The sequence below is a fragment of the Dasypus novemcinctus genome, chromosome 20, assembly GCF_030445035.2.
Source record: "Dasypus novemcinctus isolate mDasNov1 chromosome 20, mDasNov1.1.hap2, whole genome shotgun sequence".
Lineage (NCBI taxonomy): Eukaryota > Metazoa > Chordata > Mammalia > Cingulata > Dasypodidae > Dasypus > Dasypus novemcinctus.
In genome coordinates this window covers 6925548-6944108 of record NC_080692.1, presented here as the reverse complement: position 1 = coordinate 6944108, position 18561 = coordinate 6925548, and the positions used below count along the sequence as shown (strand labels likewise).

Below are 18561 nucleotides of genomic sequence, written 5' to 3'. Positions count from 1 at the left end.
CCGCTGATAAGGATAGAAGCGGTCACAGAAGAACACACAGCGAATGGACACAGAGAGCAGACAACTTGGGGGGAGAGGGAGGGAGAGAAATAAATTAAAAATAAATCTTAAAAAAAAAAAAGAGACCCTGTAACTCAACAAAAAGACAAATGACCCTATTAAAAACTGGCCAAAAGGTCTGAATAGACATTTTTCTAAAGAAGAAATACAAATGGTGAAAAAACATATGAAAGAATGTTCAGCATCACTAGCTATTAGGGAAATGCAAATCAAAGCTACAAGGAGATATCATTTCACACCTAGTAGAATGTCCACTATTAAGAGAACAGAAAGTACAGGTGTTGGAGAGGATGTGGAGAGAAAGGAATGCTTATTCACTGTTGGTGAGAATGTAGAATGGTACAGCCACTGCGGAGGACTGTTTGGTGGTTCCTAAGGAAGTTAGATAAAGACCTACCATGTGACCAGCAATACCACTACTAGGTATATACCAATAAGAACTGAGAGCGGTGACAGGAAAAGATATCTCACGGCGATGTTCACTGCAACATTATTCACAGTTGCCAAAAGACAGAAACAAGCCAGGTGTCCGTGAATGACAAATGGATAAACTGACTGTGAAATATACACACGATGGAATTTTATTCAGCTGTAAGAAGAAATGAAGTCGTGAAGCATATGACAACATGGATGAACCTGGAGGACATTATGTTGAGTAAAGCAAGCCAGACACAAAAGGACAAATATTGGGGAGAGCGAGTAGCTCAGTGGTTGAACACCTGCTTCCCATATACCAGATCCCTGTTTCAATCTCTGGTACCTTATTTATTATTTTTTTTAAAGCACAAACACTGTATGATTTTGCTATTATGAACTAAATACAATGAGCAAACTCATGGAGTTAATAGCTAGAATATAAATCACCAGAGAATAGAATGTGGTTAGAGAATGGAAAGCTGAGGTTAAATCTGTGCAGAATTGGCAAAAAGTTGTTTGCAAATGTTTGGAAATGAATAGAAATGGTGGAAGCACATCATAGGATTTGTGATTAGTAGCATTAGCATGTGGGTATGATGGGGGTTTTAGTTTTTGGTATAATGAAAATGCTCTACTATTGATTGAAATGATGACTGCATAACTGTGATTATACCAAATGCCATTGATAATACACTTTAGATAAATTATATGGTTATGAACACTCACAGGAATTAATACAGTGGGTCGGGGGGAAAAATACACCAAATGTACAAAATGGACTGTAGTTGGTAGTAATACTCTGAGGATGCTCTTTCATAATTTGCTGCGAATGTTTTACAGCAATGCAAGGTATTTGTGGTGGGGTGATGTAGAGGAGGCCTGCAGATGATGTTTGTTTTCTAAGTTCACAACTTTTACTATACACTTGTTTATCTGTGTTCATGTAGGAACATATGCTTCAATAAATTGTTTTTAAATTGAAAAAGAAAAGCCAAATAATCAACCAGCTTGTTCAGACTTGTGTGCTGTCATTTCTACCACTAGAAATTCGAGAGGTCAGGGGAAGGTTTCGATACTTGCGCCCTTGCGTTGAAATATAGATGTCCAGGCTTCTCCGCGTCATGGAAAGGGAAACTGAGGCCCAGGTAGGATTAGCTCACAGGGTCCATACCGCCTGAGGAGTGCCCTGGGACCTGCCATAAAAGCCCGTACAGGGTACTTCCACCTCCCGGCGCTGGGGGGCACAGGAGCTCCAAGGCCGACCGGAAGTGCCCGTGTCCCCAACTGAGAGGGCCCCAATCACGTGAGCCAATCAGGTTGCTCGACGCAAGGACCGCGTTTCGCCGTCTCCCGGGTCATCGCCTCCGGAAGCTCTGACGTAGCCAATCAGTGGGGCCCTAGGCCGGCGTGCGTCTGACGTCAGAGGCGGGGTGGTGTCTACTTCGAATTTTGGCGGGTTTAGCTGTAGCAGGGGAAGGAGCGGAGCAAGCAAGGTAAGGAGCGCGGGTCTCGGAAATGTGGGGGACGCTGGGCGAATGGGAGGGGGCGCCACGCGCGTCTGTGGGCGCCTTCAGAGACTCTGAGGCGCGTGGGGGCGCGGGCACAGCGCAGGGGCGCTGGGTGGGAACTGGGGCTCGTGGGGCGCTGGCTGGGGACCGGGGACTCAGGCGAACTCCGGGGCCGGGGGCGCGCAGGGGGCGGGCCTAACGGGGGGCCCCAGCGAGGAAGCGGCCACGCAGGCCTGGAGACTCCCAGGTGATTTGTGAAATGGGTCGCCACGGTGTCAGCAGCCGGGTCGCGGCTCTGCTTAATGAACCCGTGTTTCTTATTTATGAGTGACCTCTTCCCGTGCTTGCCACGGGCACGCCCTCGGGATCAGGCAGCCTTTATGGAATGCATACCAAGTGCAGAGCCCTCCGCCCACCTTACCCTGCCTCATGAAGCTTACACTCTACAGGGGCTGCCAGAAAGTAAACAAGTACACGACAGTGGATCTTCCGGCAAAGGAAGGGAAAGGGGGAGATGGGAGGATAGCAAAGGGGCCTCCTCAAATGGGAAAGACAGAAGAGTTCACAGGAAAGCCGAGACTGAAGGATGAGAAGCTAGGGGACACTGGATCAGGCAGCGAGCCTGAGGCCTGAGCAGCTCAGTCTGTTCAAGAAGTTGAAAGTCTTTTAGTCTAGCTGGAGCATGAGGTGGGCAGCTGGGGTTGAATGGAGTGGGCAAGTAGAAAAGAAGAGGGAGTGGAAGTAAGCAAGAGAAGATCTACTGTTTCCAAGGCTTTGTCAAGTTTATTCTAAGGGCAAAAGGGAATCACCGAAGAGTTTTAATTAAGGGAATAGTATGATCAGATTTAGGTCCCTAAACGTTTACTGTGCAAAGAAAAGATGGCTGTGACTTTTGAACGGAGACTAGTGTGCAGGGAGACAAAGAGACCAATAGAAGAAGCTAATGTCCAGGCGAAGATGGTGATGGCTTGGGCCCGGGTTTTTGGCAGTGAAATCAGAGAGAAGTGGAAGGTTTGAGCAATGTTTTAGAGATGGTATCTCTAGTACTCTCGGGGGGACCTGGATATGAGGGTGAGGAGGAATGCACAGGTTTTTTTGTGGGGAGGGGGAAGTGGAGTTGAGGAGAAGAGAAATGAGCAAGACAATCTGCTCCTAATCCTCACAAAGTTTCCAGTCTAGCAGATTCCCTAGTAAATAACAGTGTAGGGCACATGACAGGATCCGTAAAAATGACTGTTGAATAAATAAAGAGAAAGCACCAGAATTAATACCATGACATTGAACTTACCAAGGTCACATATATCATACAGCACATAAAAGTTAAATAGAAGCCTAGAGAAATTGATAATTTTTTACTTACAGTTTTTAAGAAATGAAAAATGGAAAGTGCACAGCATGATGTGACTGTATCTTAATTAGCTATACCAATGGTATTTTTCTCTGAGCTTTGGTCAGTGGGATTGAGTCAAAATTGGGTGCCTGCCAACCACATGGGAGGTCCTGGTGCAGGTTCCACTGCCTCCTAAATGAAGATGAGCAAACGCCACCCCCGCTGCACCCAGCAGATGCCACAAGCCAGCAAACGCTGCAGCCCACAGGGAGCGGGTGTGGCTCAGGCCATTGGACACTCACCTCTAATGGGAGTTCTGGGTCTGTTTCTGGTGCCTCCTGGAAAAGGCAAACAAATACTGAGCAGTCAGAGGAGAGAACCATCTGTGGGAGGGGGGGACAAATAAAGAAAAATTAAGTAAATAAATAAATCTTTAAAATAAAATAAATCCAGATGTGACTAAGGTTGCTACTGTCTAGACTCTCACACAAGACTTGTGGCTATTGTAGACATTAAGTGTTATAATAAATACAATGGGCTTTAAACCAGCTTACAGTGTCTCGTCCACATATTCTAGTAGCATATGAACATGCCATCTGTCTGTAACCATTGTTTGAAGACACCTGAGGGGATTGCTCACCTCCTAGGAGGGCCATAATATTGGCATTGAGGGAGAGAGGTGAGAAATGGTCCAATTCTGAATAAATTCTGAAGTTAGAGCCTACAGGGTTGGCTGACAAATTAGATATGGGTGGTGAGGAAGAGAGGAGTCGAGGGTGACTTTTCCAATGTTGATTTCACACAGCAAAGACTCTCCACGCCTCACCTCCTGGGCATCGGGTCCTCTGAAGTTCCCTGTTTCACCTCTTGACAGCATGGATGGTAAGGCCTAAGAGTTCTCTCAAGTTCACTTTGCTGCATGGAAAACCACCCTTCTGTCCAAGGATTTATTTATTCTACCTGCAAAATAGTGAAGCTAGCTTTTGTGTCCTCCAAGTCTTGTCTCAGTGGTCAAAAAAGATGTAAATTCAGTCCCTGGGTGTTGTTTTAAATCAAGTAAGATCTCCTTCTGGCAGCAGTATTTGACTTCTATAGTAACTACCATGTACTGAGCATTTATAATGTGATTTAATCCTCACTGCAACCCTGTTTTATATATTGGAAAACAGAGATGTTCAGTAACTTGCAGATGTGTGCATATTATGTCTATAGTAAAGAAATATGGCTCCAATTAGCAGAGTTTGTTCTGAAGCAGTACAGAGATAGTGCTGGCTGTGAAGAGACCCTAGCAAATAAAATGAATTATTTTTTCTGGTTGCATATTTGAGCTCATTGTCTTCAACTGCATTAAAAATATTATTGCTCAGGATTATTATGCTATATCATTTTTTTAAATGGAGAATCTAATGTTGAAACATATCATACTGTAATGTGTGAAATTCCTTACACTGTGTATAATGATAGTTGTAGTTTCCTGTTTCCTAAAACCACTAAATTGCCTATAGGCAAGTGTCTACAGTATATCTTTTTGCTATGAGATGGACATGGAAATAAGTAGTGGATGGATCTGTATTCTCTCAGAAATCAATATCTAATTAAAAAAAACAAACAATTTGGTTTGCACGACTTCAGTTTGATCCAGCATAGACCAACCAAAAAGTTTAGTGGTGCTAGGGATACACTGTTGAGCAAGGTACCTGCTTACATTTTTAGTAGGGGGAGCAAGATAATAAGTAAGAAAATAATTGGGCAGTTGGTAGGTTGGGTCATACTATAATGACTTGGTATGCTTCTGTGAATGCTCTGGTAGAGAGGAGGATGTTGGTGATGTAGAGGGAGAGAAGTGGTAATTGTAGGGTGAAGTTCTTGAGAAGCTGAGAGGAATGGGATCCAGTGTGTAAGTGGAGAAATTGACTGTAAACAGAACTAAAGATCCTCCATTGTCAGGAAGGAAAGCAAAGAGTATGTGTTCAGATTTGGTAGTCAAAGATGAAGAAGCCTCTGTCTGATTGCTTCTGGCTTTTTTTTGTTTTTTTTGCTAAAATATATGATCATGGCCTAAGAGTAAAGAGGAAGCAGAACAGATAGGAGGTTGGAGGAGAGGTTGTGTGAAGTAGCTGGAGAATAAGAAAAATGTATTAGGGAAGTGTGGGAATCAGAGAGTGAGATGCTTGAATCAACATCTCAGAAGTTGCGGGCGCCTTTGCAAAAGTGACAGAGTCACCATGGGAGGGGGTGACAAAGATAGGGAGAGGACAAGATTATTGAAGGCGAGAAGGTCAGGAAACCAAAAAACCAGAAGTTGGCTGGGTTATCCTTGTGGACGTTGGATGCGTGGAGATCGGAGAGTGATATGTTTTAATCAAGATCTCGAAAGTAGCTGGTACCTTTCCAAAGGTGAGGTGGTCAGGTAACCGAGAGGTCAGAAGTTGGCTGGGTTACCCTCATGGGTGTTGCAGAGGAGATGGAGAAGATGATGGGGAGTCAGTAGACAGCAGCAACCAGGAGGGGCTCTTGATGGTCAAATCTGATGCCGTCAACTGCAAAAAGATATTTGGGGCCCAGAAGTTGATCTACAAATATTAATATATGCCTAGGATGCACCGGGCACCATTCTAGACACTGACGGGTAAAACATGAGCAGTTAAACAACTTCCACTCAAGAGGTTGCAGGCACAGCCAGGTTTCTGTGGTAAGAGCCTCTAATGCTATAAGGGAATTTGCTGGTCTTGGATCCTGGGCTTCAGAGAGCAGTTCCCAGGGGTTTGGGAGGTGGGAAGATGGGTCAGCATAATATGGAGATTGTAGGCAGTGACTGAGATTAGCAAGGATTGGCCCTGGTACTTGAACGGAGGAAGATGGTTCAAGGTGAAGAGTGTGCTCTCGGGTGTAGGCCCAGGCCACCTCCAGGAGGGTGCTTCCTTAGGCAGTAAGGAACGGGAGAGCCTGGAGGGTGCTTCCTTAGTAAGGAACGAGAGAGCCTGGAAGGTGCTTCCTTAGTAAGGAACGGGAGAGCCTGGAGGGTGCTTCCTTAGTAAGGAACGGGAGAGCCTGGAGGGTGCTTCCTTAGGCAGTAAGGAACGGGAGAGCCAGGAGGGTGCTTCCTTAGTAAGGAACGAGAGAGCCAGGAGAGTGCTTCCTTAGGCAGTAAGGAACGGGAGAGCCTGGAGGGTGCTTCCTTAGGCAGTAAGGAACGGGAGAGCCTGGAAAGCCTTGAGTCCCAAGCAGGAAAGGGGAGTTTCACCTGGAGCACAGTGAGCTGGGGTTGCCTTTTCTCTTATCGACTTCCAAATTCAAAGTACCTTTATACAGCATCTGACTGTCAGCCTTAGACAATTCCTTCAGCTTCTGCATCTTAAGTTTGGTTTTGGGCTCTTTTCCCTCTGGTTAGAGAATGTAGATGGTGGAAAGGACATTGGTTTCCTGACCTAGAGACCTCCATACCCAGCCTAGCTCTTCCATTGACTTGTTTTACATGTGATCCTGCGCAAACCCTTACCCTCTTTGGACTTCAGCCCCTGTCTTTAAACTGAGGGGAATGGATCAATTAGTCCTTAATATTTTCACTTTAAATACTTTTGATTTTATAATGTAATGATGCCCAAATAGGAAAAAAAAGAGCAAAGAATATAAATAAACAAATCAGGAAAGAAGAAATTTGACTGCCCAGTACACATAACAATGCTTAACCTCACAAGTAATCCAGGAAGTGCAAATCAAAACTTTTACACTATCAGACTATCAAAAAATTTAAGTAATATATCAGATATTGATGAAGTGATGCATAGAAATGGTACTTACATATAATACCAGCGACATTTCAGTACAACCACTTTCAGAAGAATTTGGCAGTATGTAGTATAACTGGAAAATGTGCATGTCCCGCAATTCAGCAATTCCGCTTCTCATATCTTTCCCCAAGAAATTCTTCACACATGTGCAAAGACACATGATTGCAGCATAGTTTATAATGGGGAAAAGTCAGAAATAGCCCATTTATACAGCAATGGAAATAAACTAGAACTGTATGTTTCAATTTGGGTTAATCTTGTAAGCAATGTTGAATAAAAACAATGTAGAGTAATACATAAGAGTAAAATTTATGTAAATACTTTAAAAACATGTAATCCCAGGTAGTGACAGTAAATACCTATGTATTTATGTAAAAGTATGAAAAATAGACTGAAATACAATACCAAAATTATGTTAGCAGTTGCAATGGGGAGTAGAAGCTGTGGTAAGGTATTGGGAACAAGACTTGGCATGCTAGACTTTATCTGTAAAGTGTTATTTAACTTTTTATAAAGTGTCAAAAGCAAACATGTCAAAAGGCTGATGATGACTAATTCTGGGTAATGGGATACAAGTACCTTTTATATTGTTTATACTTTTTTTTTTTTAATTCTAAAGCAATTAAAAAGCAGGGAAATGTATACATCAAGGGCCCAAATATGTGTTTAGTGTGTTTCTCAGTTATTCCCTTGTTCGTTGAATGTCATGGAAACTGGCTTGTAGGGAGTTTGTCCCATTAATTGAGGTAGCACAGTCAAAAGATCTACCTAAGCTAAGCTGTCTAGCTAAGGGGACAGTTGCTGTCCCCTTCTCCTTAGCCCATGACCTATAAGATGTACTTGGGGAGAGGAAATCTAGAAATCTAGGAGAGCAGTAGATATTATCTAGCAAAATGGTGGGTCTGTAAGTCATTTTTGAAAACTGTTTTAAAGGACAACGTTAACATTTTCCTTGCCTTGCTAGTGTTGAAATTTTTAATTAGCAACAAGGTGCGTTCGTTTTTCTCAGATAGACTTGACTTCTTCCTTTTTCTTTTTTTTTTACCCCAGGGGAGGAAGATGATTTGTCTCTGCTGACTGCACTGCTTGAAGAGAATGAGTCAGCCCTGGGTTGTAATTCAGAAGAGGATAACTTCTTGACCCAGGAAGAGGGTAAAGCTGACGAATTTGATGAACTCTTTGATGCTGATGGGGACTGTGAATCTTACACAGAGGAGACTGATGATGGAGAAATGGAAAGGACTGAAGACCAAAAGGAAAATGTGGACACTCTCTTTGGAGATCTGGGGGACTTGACAGATGAAGAAGATCTTACTTTGCAGTTAACTAAAAATAGGGTCCCTCCTGATCCTGTCCCTGGTCAAGAAAAAACTAACCAAGAGTTGCAAGGTACCCTGAAGCAACTTCTTGTCTTTTCTAATTTCTTTATGATAAACTAGATGAAGACCACCAGTCTGACAGTTTTCATGAAAATGGCTGCTGATTGAAGGGTGGAGATAAATTACTTTGTAAAAAAATTATATGAGTTGGTAGATCCAACAGTTTCAGCATTTCAGCAAAGACCTTTTATCATTATCAGCCTGCTAGACTCGATCCTCCACAAAATGGCTCATAACACTTTTTTTTCTTCTCAGATTTATTTTATTTATTTATTTCTCCCCCTGCCTTGTTGTTTGCACTCACAGTCTGCTCTGTGTCTATTTGTTGTGTGCTGTCTGTGTCTGCTCATCTTCTTTTTAGAAGGCACTGGGAACCGAATCCAGGACCTCCACGTGGGAGGGAGGTGCCCAATCACTTGAGCCACATCCGCTCCCTGCTTGTTGTATCTTTCTTTGTGTCTCCTTATTGCATCATCTCATTGCATCATCTTGTGTCAACTCATTGTGCCAGCCCCTCACATCAGCTCACTGTCTTGCTCATCTTTAGGAGCCACCAGGAACTGAACCTGCGACCACCACCCCCACCCCACCCCCGTGTGGTAGGCAGACGCCCAGCTGTTTGAGCCACATCTGCTTTCCTCTGAACACTCTTCATACTTATTACACATAGTATTACTTTGGGATTTATGTACATATGGAGCCAGAAACAAGACTACAAAGCTACTGTGATTTCTATTTGAGCACGATATTGGTTCTGAACAGCACTTCAGAGGAATGTCCTTTTCTTATTCCTGGGAACTTCTCTTGTCTATTTTTAAGTTATAATAAAATTCATTGGTTGGCTGTTCTGATACAGAAGCCAACATTTATATATTAGGTACACTACTCAATTTATGAAATGTAACAATTTCTTGACTCCTGAAAACTTGTTAGCTGTGGATGTGTGTCTGTATCTGTCAGTAGTACAAATTCCTAACTAGCTTAGGTATTAGAGGCTTGATACTGGAATAAAAAGTTTATTTCAGAAAGGGGCTTCTTCAAAGTGCAAATATTATCATGAGTTTTGGGTATATTATTATATTTTGGGATCAAGATTGCAGGAAGTGGAGAGGCACCAAAAGTAGTATTTACAGCATTTCCATTATGTATATATAACATTTCCTCTGGCCTTTTTCTTAAATCAGTATATTTTTCTTGCCTAGATGAACTAAGGAAGTTACAAGAGCAAATGAAGTCCTTACAAGAACAGCTGAAAATGGCCACAATAAAACAGTCTGCAAGTCCAGGCCTTCTGCATAAGTCCCCTGGTAATGAGACTGTGATTCTGAGAATAGTATGCATTTCTGTTGTTAAGAAATTATATTACTTCTGTATCCAGTACGAGGCAAAACAGCCTCTGAGTCCCTTTCTGGAACTTTACTAATTTCCTTTACTTTTAATCAAGTAGATAAGCCTCCGTGTCCACCTCTGAAGGAGAAAAAAGTTCAGAGAATTCAGGAATCCACGTGCTTTTCTGCAGAGCTCGATGTCCCTACTTTACCAAAAACCAAGCGAGTGGCTCGGACTCCAAAGCTTTCACCGCCAGGTGGGGCACTCCAGGCCTCAGTGGTTCCTCACTGCTCTGGCTCTTTTGTAAAACACGTTTTGGCACTGTCTTTATGTGTCTTGGTGGGTGGGGATGGGGTCTTGTCTGCTTTATCTCCCAGCTGGCAGAGGTGAGGGTCTTGGGGACGGGGCCCAGAGGCTGTACTACATGCTCTTTCCTTGCATCTCAAGGTTCATTGGGAATCCTGAGGTATAGGTAGGTATTTTTATAATAGGTTGAATTTTTTTTTTAAACTCTATATTCCTATAGTTTTATTCAAAATATAGTAAGTTTAATCACAGGATTGAATTCTTATACTGGAAATCTAGAGTTCTAATCTCCAGGCTTGTGGGATTAAGACACACATTCCTTGTGATATAGTGAAGTTTTATTTGAAGCTAGGTTGTATTCACCCTTTAGAATATATTTTCATCCTTTAGAAGAGAGTCCTTTACCAGGAGTATAAAGTGGTGCTCAAAATCCTATATATACACATAAAATAAAAATGAAAGATTTATAGGTATTGGTTTTGTTGTACTGCCTCAGTTTCCCAAGGGTGACTTTTTTTGAAGGCTTAAGTGGTGTGGAAATGATGTTCAAAAAGGCTCCTTTGTAAGGTAGTGACAAACATGTGACACAATAGCAAAAACATCTTCAGGCTCTGAATATTCATCTTTATTTGCAACATACTATATATTCGTTATATCCACTTAGGAATAGTGTCACCTCCTTAGGACCTTTGGGATTGCGAAGGTGTTTCTTGAAGCAACTCATGAAGTTTAATTTTGAGGGGGTACGGCATGAGCATGGTTTGTAGAGATTTTAAAGTTCTAGGATTAGGCTGGGTGCTAGCTTGGGAGCAACTATCCAAAGTCCGTTTGAGGGTAAACAACACATTCTTAATAAGATCCTCATTCTTATTTAAAATACCCAAGCTTTCTGACCTTTACAACAGTGATCAAACAGTGATCAAATGCTTTTAAAACATGCAGTAGTCTATAGAATACTCTCTCCCTTCCCCCAGTAAAATGGAATGAATGACATGAAACAAGAAAGGAAAAAAGTGGAGCTAGCTTTGGATTTTCTTCAGGTCAAATTTGATTTGTACATAGATCTCCAATAATTATTCATTCCTCAAGGGGCTTTTACTCCCTCTGGACTGTACCACAGTGTTCCGTATATGGTGAACTCTCAAGTCATTGTGAAGAATAACTAATAATGTTTTAGAGCTGCACTAATTCAGGAGCCACTAGCCACGCAGAGCTATTAAAAATTAAATTAAAAATTTGTTTTCTCAGAAGCACTAGCCACATTTTAAGTGCTCAGTGGCTACACGTGACTGACTGGTGGCTACCATGTTGGACAGGGCAGATATGAAATATTTTCATCATCACCAAGTTCCTTTGGACCACACTGCAGAAGTTTATGGGCTTCCTTTGTTCTCAAGATTTGGTTATTGCATGTGTTGATTTTTAAAAAAGGAACAAGTCTATAAAAATGCATTATGTTATAATCAGTATTGTTTTCTTCCCCCCTAATTTTTATGTTAATTTTCTAGAGCCCAAGAGCTCATCTTCAAGGATGACAAGTGCACCCACCCAACCACTCCGAACTACTCCTGGGAACAAATGTAATGGGGTGCCTGGAGACCATAGCACAGGGACGCCCCAGAGGTCTGGGGAAACGGCGCAGGCGGTTTCGGTGGAAGCTTTCTCGGGCCTGAGGCTCAGGTCAGTAATGACAATAACTACTTGTGCCTCTCCATATGCACCACTAGATGGCGCTTCCTACTTTCAGAAGACTGGGTCTTTTAGAGGGGCTTGTTCAGCAGATCTGTAAAACACGTGCTTGACGCACCTTGGCACTCAGACCAGCAGCAGGGCTGGAATTGACTCAGTACAGCTGGACATGAAATGCATAAGGAAGACTTCTTATGTTTATGTATGAGTAAAAGATATATCTAAAAAGGGACATGGACAAATAATAGATTATTGATTAAGAAATTGATAGAAACAGTGATTTAGACAATTTTTCAATACATAAAGGTATCCAGTTTAAGCAGGGTAATAGTATCTTATAATTAATGTTAAGAAAAACAACTGCTTTTTTCTTTCCTTTTTAAGACAAATTTATATACTTTGCATATATTATGTGGGAAAATTAAGGTATTTGGTTAAAGTAGGAATAACTCTCAGGACCAGTCAGGTAAACACTGTATCCATGCCCTGGATTTTTCAATCTTCTGTAGTCTGTTGCTTCTCTGTTGCAACTCTCCATCTTTCAGACCAGGACAGAGCAGTAATCCTTAATCGGAGACTTGGTTGCGTTTAGGGCAGCCCATCTGCGTAGTCAAGTGCAAGCCCTCTAGAGCCCCTAAACCTTGCCAATCTAAACAGCAGCCAGCAAATAATCTGCTAAGTTTTTAAGTGATATGTTATTAACCAGGGGGAAGAACAGGTAGTTGCGAACATGCAGTAGTAGTAGTATGTTGTAAAGACTCAGCAGTCTCAAATACTCATTCCCTTGATTACATCTGAGACAGATTCTGAGGGATAGGGCACAGTAGGTGACGAGCTGTAGCTCTCTTTGAAGAGGCTGCAGGTTCTTTTTCAAACTCTATGCCCCACTCCTGAGATGACGCTACCTGCCCTACCATCTCCCGTTTGAAACTCCCCATGGTAATGAAAGATGCCACTTATGGGAGTGTATTGTACATGTGAACTCCGTGGAGGTAGGGATGCTGAGCAGCCTACAAATTTAGGAGATTGCGGAACTATTTTGAGTTGTTTCACAGTTGTTATACCTGAACCTCAGGCCTTAAAAATGTTCCAGATGAAATATCTTTAGAGATACCTGGATATATAAGCTGTTAAGTCACAGAAATCGGGCAAAGAATAGTCAATAGATTTTTTTTCTGTTTTCTCTTGTCCTTGAATATGTACATAATCAAACATGGAACAGATGTTAATAGTCTACTAGAAAAAAACAGTTTGCAAATTTGCCAGTTTTTGGCAGTCATTGAGAACAAGTGTTAGCTTCAAAGTCCAACTAGGAAATAGAACCTGTGAAATTCTTGTAGAATTGATAAAATTTAAATATCTGATTTTTTAATATCAATTCATGATTTTGCAATAAAATGGAAAACGACTATATTAAAGAGAATATTATGACTAGTGTACTATAATTTATAAGAACTTAAAGAATCTGTTGTCTTTCTTATTTTCTATATAAGACCCAATTCTGTGTCCAAGGAAAAGCAAACTTCCCTTTAAAAATTATTTTATTGGGAGTGGATATGGCTCCAGTGGTTGAGTGCCCACCTCTCACAGTGGAGGTCCTGGGGTCAGCTCCAAGTGCTTCCTGGAAAAAAACAACAACAACAAGCAAAACAATGAGAAAACCAACTCAAGAAGCCAATGTGGCTCAGTGGTTGAGTGCCAGTCTCCCACGTATGAGGCCTCGGATTTATTCCCCAGCCCCTAGTACCTCAAAAAAATTTTATTTTATTTTTATCTGTCCGCCATAAAAGTGTGTGCCTTATCCATACTACATACCAAGCCCCCTGAGAACAGAACAATAGAGAATTCTGCCCTATCACACCTCCTTGCCATCTGGTACAGTGCCATATACTCTCTGATTTCTTACAGTAATCTAATTGCTGGTTTCTTGAACCAGGCGGCCTCGAGTATCCTCCACGGAAATGAACAAGAAAATGACTGGCCGAAAACTGATCAGACTGTCTCAGATCAAAGAAAAGATGGCAAGTGAGAAGCTGGAAGAAATGGACTGGGTGACATTTGGGGTTATAATGAAGAAAGTCACTCTACAGAGTACCAACAGTGTAAGCCATTTTATTGGTTTCTTAACTGCTTCACCACAAACTAACCCTGGGGACGCTTGTTAATTTGCTGCACGAACCTTTCGGTATTTCATTTTGAAATAACTCCTAATAAGTTCCAGAGTTGCCACATGTCCAAGGGGAATATATGTAAAGAATTCCCTATTTAAAGAAGATCTCTTTGCACACGTTTGGTAGGCTTTTCCTTGTCCATGTCATTCTTATTGCATTTCTTTTGCCATTGTTTTTGGCGACGCACCTGTTGACCCTGGACACTGTGATCCCTTCTGTGGAGGAGAGCACAGGTAATCAGACAGACCAGGTTTACACCTCCTCCAGAGAGCTTCATGGCAGAACTTTGAACATGCTGTGTTGTACTCAATGGATAGTACAGGAGTCGTAACAGTTTTATAAACCTCCGTTGGCTGTGGCTTAGTGGGAAAAGTGTTTTGTAACCTGGCAGGCTCTTAGATCGGCTCTCCTTTGATGGGTTGTGTGACCCTAGGCTGTGTACCCTGACTTAAGGTTAATCATTTGAGAATTCCTATTTACTTATCTATAAAATGAAGAAACTGACTTTGATTGTGTTGAATCTCTTCCAAAATTTTGAAATGCTGTGATTCATTGTGCTCAATACTGATATTGGTCTCTGATTTAGATCTTGGCCAACCTTAGTTTTTTGTGAGATCTTGCAACAGGGGTTATGTTTTAGATTACTGGGCACTGTTCTAGCCCTATTACCACTGAGGTAAATGGGAACAAGTCTGGTTTTCATTTGACCGGGTTCTTAATTGCTTCACAAGTGGCTGTAATGATATTGACATAATAGGGTATGAAATTTTATTTGAACTCTTGAGAAAGGCATCATACAAACCTGTGGAAGAATACTTCTAACACTCAGAATCAGGGCAGTAGCACATGATAACCTATTTACCCTACGCACTTCGGGATGCCTCTGTGAAATAGCTTGATTCAATATTATTCCAATAATTTTTGAGTTTTAAAAATCTCTAAAAATGAAAGTTTATATTATAAATGGTCAGTATTTTGAGCTGTATTTCCCAGATATTTAATAATACCTCTAAAATTTTACAGTTAAACAACCAGTTTTCTTTAAATGGTGTTTTTTTTTCCTTCTAAGATAAAGATTTAGTAGAATAGATTTGAAGCCTCTTTGCTTTAATATTAATAATATAATTTAATTAACAAGTGATATGTAATAATTTATTAAATTGTTTACCTGATATCTATTCGTATCTGTAAATTGTTAAGTTGTAGTACTATCCCCTCTCCTTTTTCTCTTACCATTGCATGTGTATGTATGGCTCTCATTAGAAAGTGCTCTCCTACTGACTGAATCTCAGAGAATTAGAGCCTAGTAGTGAGCTTGCTACTGCCTTGCTCTACTTCACCTTCACCTCTAAAACGGGAAGGCTAGTGCTAAAGCCTAGAGAAAGGATTAGCTTGTAATAACAGACTGCTAATTACATGTTCAGTAGGGGATGTATGTGTGTATTTTTCCATAATAGAACACTTGAGCTATAAATGAAGACAGTGTAACCCATTACACAAAAATTATTAAAATAAGAATATTTGTTTTAGGGGAAAACATTTAGTATCTGGCGACTGAATGATCTCCGTGATCTGACACGCTATGTGTCACTGTTCTTATTTGGAGAAGTACACAAAGATCTCTGGAAGACTGAGCAAGGTACAGTCATAGGACTGCTCAATGCCAACCCCATGAAGCCCAAGGATGGCTCAGAAGAGGTAAGGATCTGCTGCTGCTATTTTTTATTTTTTTGGTCATTATAACTTATCCAAGTTTTTTTTAAAAACTGTGTATTAGTCTACCTCCAGGTAATTAGTCATGCTTTTATATTATTATGTCTCCATTAATCTGTTTTCTTTTTGTGTGTTTCATTCCCCCACCCACTGGTATTCTGAAATTCCACCTACTCTTAAGTATTTTTTAACAACAACTTTTGCTATCTTTTGAAATTAGGTCCAAGGTTCCAGCAATTTTTTGAAATCTTATACTCAGATTTCTTTATAGCCCTGAATTTCTTTATATCCATGAATTTCCATGATGACTTCAAGAAGGCAGTGTCCATTAATTAGTTAAAACATACCTGCAACTTAGAATCAAGGTGAATTTTCATCTTCTCCAGCAGTATTCAAGTTTTGGTACTACTCTTTCATTCTCTAGTAAATTCCAAGACTAAACATAATGTGAAGAGCAAGGTAATTTTCCCACCCTGACCCAACAAGTGTCTCTAATTGCCACATACTTGTTAAGACAGTTGATTTCACTTATTCTTTCATGCTTTACTTTCATCAGAGAATGGCAACAAATGTCCATCAATTGGTTAGGAATGTGTCTGGCTACAAGTAACAGAACAACAGTGAGTTCCAGTGGGGTTCATCTCTCTGGCACAATAGAAAATCTCTGTGGGGGCAGTGTAGAGGTGTCAGGACCAGTGTCTCTGTTGGCCTTCCTGTCGTCGTAGCAAGATGGCTTTGAGGCTTTAGCCGTCATACCTCCACTCAAGGCAGGAAATGGAAGGAAGGCTGAGCTGGCCTCCTGTCGCCTTTCATTAAGAGAGCAGACGCTTTCTCAGTCACCTTCCCTGCCGACTCCTGCAGAAGCCCAGTTGGCCAGAACTTAGCCATATGAAGAATTTTGGAAAAATAAGGAAACAAGACCAGTTACCTGACGCCAGACCAAAGAAAATCAGGATTCTGATAGCAGAGAAGGAAAGACTGGATATTGGATAGAGAACTCAATGTATCTTCCATACTCCATTCTAAACTCTGTTTCATAGACCACTGATTTCAAATTCCTTTGGAAAACTAAAGCCTTCTTAGATAAATCCTCACCGACCATTCTTATATCTACTCCTGCTGCTAAAGGGCTGTAACTGCCTGCTTTTTAACTCTGCCATACCTCTTTTACAGGTGTGCTTATCTATTGATCATCCTCAAAAGATCTTAATTATGGGGGAAGCTCTTGACCTGGGAACCTGTAAAGCAAAGAAGAAGAATGGAGAACCTTGTACACAGGCTGTTAATTTGGTTGGTTTCGGCCTTGTTAGGATTGTTTCTGCTGTTAGAAAAAGGAACTTTTAGAAATAAGTTATGGATAGTTTAGCTGTTTTGATTCCAATTTGGAACTAAATCTCCTACTTAACAGGAAGAGTCAAAATAAGAAAACTGAATATGAATTTTTAGAAATAATATGTTCATGTGTGGTTTAATAATTTCCCATTTTAAAAGTTGGTGGTGTGGAGAGGCAGGGAGGATTTGACCTCTTGGGGAAAGTCTTTAATTGCCAAGGATTTAGGAGGCATAAGAAAAATAGAATTTTAGTTTGCCCTCATTTCTTTCTAGTGGCAGAAATGAAACACTAATGATGCAATACACTGAAAAACTTGTTTTCATCTATATGTTAACTCCATTGGACCTTTTCTAAGCGTTCCTTCTTTTTATCTTCTTTTTTTTTTTTTTTTTTACTGATACTTTATTGAGATATAATTTATATGCCATGCAAGTCACCCTTTAAAATGTAACTGGATGAATTTTTAATATATTCACAGAATATTTTCATTACTCCCTAAGAGAAATTCTGTACCTGTTAATGGTCACTCCCAGTTCCCCTTTTCTCCCAAACCCTGGCAACCACTCATCTTTTCTATCTCTATGGATGTGCCTATTCTGGATATTTCATAAAATGGAATCATACAATATGTGATCCTTCGTGTTAGGCTTCTTTCATTCAATGTTTCCAAAGTTCATCCATGTAGCAGCATGTGTCAAAACTTGATTCCTTTTTAGGCTGAATGATGTGAATAGTACAGATAGAGCACATTTTGTTTATCCAGATGTCCATGATGGACGTTTGGGCTTCTACATTTTGCCTGTTACTAATAATGTTCATATGAATCTTTGTGTGGATATGTTTTCAGTCACCTTGGATATATACCTTGGAGTGAAATTACTGGGTCATGTGGTACTCTGCTGAACAGTTTGAGGATCTGGCCTGTTTTCCAAAGTACTGCACCATTTTACAGCCCCTCATAATGCATGAGGTTCCAGCTTTTCTACACACTTGCCAACCCTTGTTCTTATCCATCTTTTTGGTTTTATTTTGTTTTAAATTATAGTCATCCTAGTGGGTGTGAAGTGGTATATTCTTAGAGCTCTTTGAAAGGAGTACAGTGTCAAGTTTTGGTTTCACATCTTTATTTCCCTCATTCCTGACTGATAGATGAAGTGGTGAATGGGAAATAGAAAGGTGGGAGATAGTTTGGAAAAGAGGTCTCAGAGTGAAGTACTTGACAGGTCTCCAGGTGAGAGTGAGATCATTAAAAGTCAGTCGTCACCATATCTAGGGGTTCACTCAATAGAACAAGACGATGTCATGTCCAAGAATCAACCTGAGAAACAGCTAGAAAAGCCTTGCTAGAAGGTATATTTCCACTTTAGAAAGAAGGCAAAGGGGATGAATTATGTCACCTTTTTCTTTCATCAGACTAGTGCTTTAAAGGGAGTTGAAGGGACGACCTTCGCTCCCCTTGTAACTGCATTGATCGTTCACTCTAAGAGTGGGCTTGGGGGTCAGCCGGGAGTGCTCTGCCCGCAGAACAGTGCTTT

At 41.0% G+C, this 18561-nt stretch overlaps 1 protein-coding gene across 2 annotated transcripts in view; it reads left to right on the top strand.

Annotated features, from left to right (window-relative positions):
* Positions 1-1910: 1910 nt before the first annotated feature.
* The window catches only part of MCM10 (minichromosome maintenance 10 replication initiation factor), a 37301-nt gene continuing 20650 nt past the window's right edge, over positions 1911-18561 (top strand). Inside the window, exons 1-9 of one of the 2 annotated variants that reach the window (XM_004451703.4) lie at positions 1911-1970; positions 4121-4197; positions 8157-8495; positions 9688-9792; positions 9933-10070; positions 11629-11800; positions 13746-13911; positions 15511-15678; positions 16867-16983. In XM_004451703.4, coding sequence (XP_004451760.2) covers positions 4191-4197; positions 8157-8495; positions 9688-9792; positions 9933-10070; positions 11629-11800; positions 13746-13911; positions 15511-15678; positions 16867-16983 — 1212 coding nt within the window. In that variant the 5' untranslated portion in view covers positions 1911-1970; positions 4121-4190. Of the gene's footprint in view, positions 1971-4120; positions 4198-8156; positions 8496-9687; positions 9793-9929; positions 10071-11628; positions 11801-13745; positions 13912-15510; positions 15679-16866; positions 16984-18561 lie in introns of both variants that reach the window. The other variant, XM_004451702.4, reaches the window with a different exon arrangement.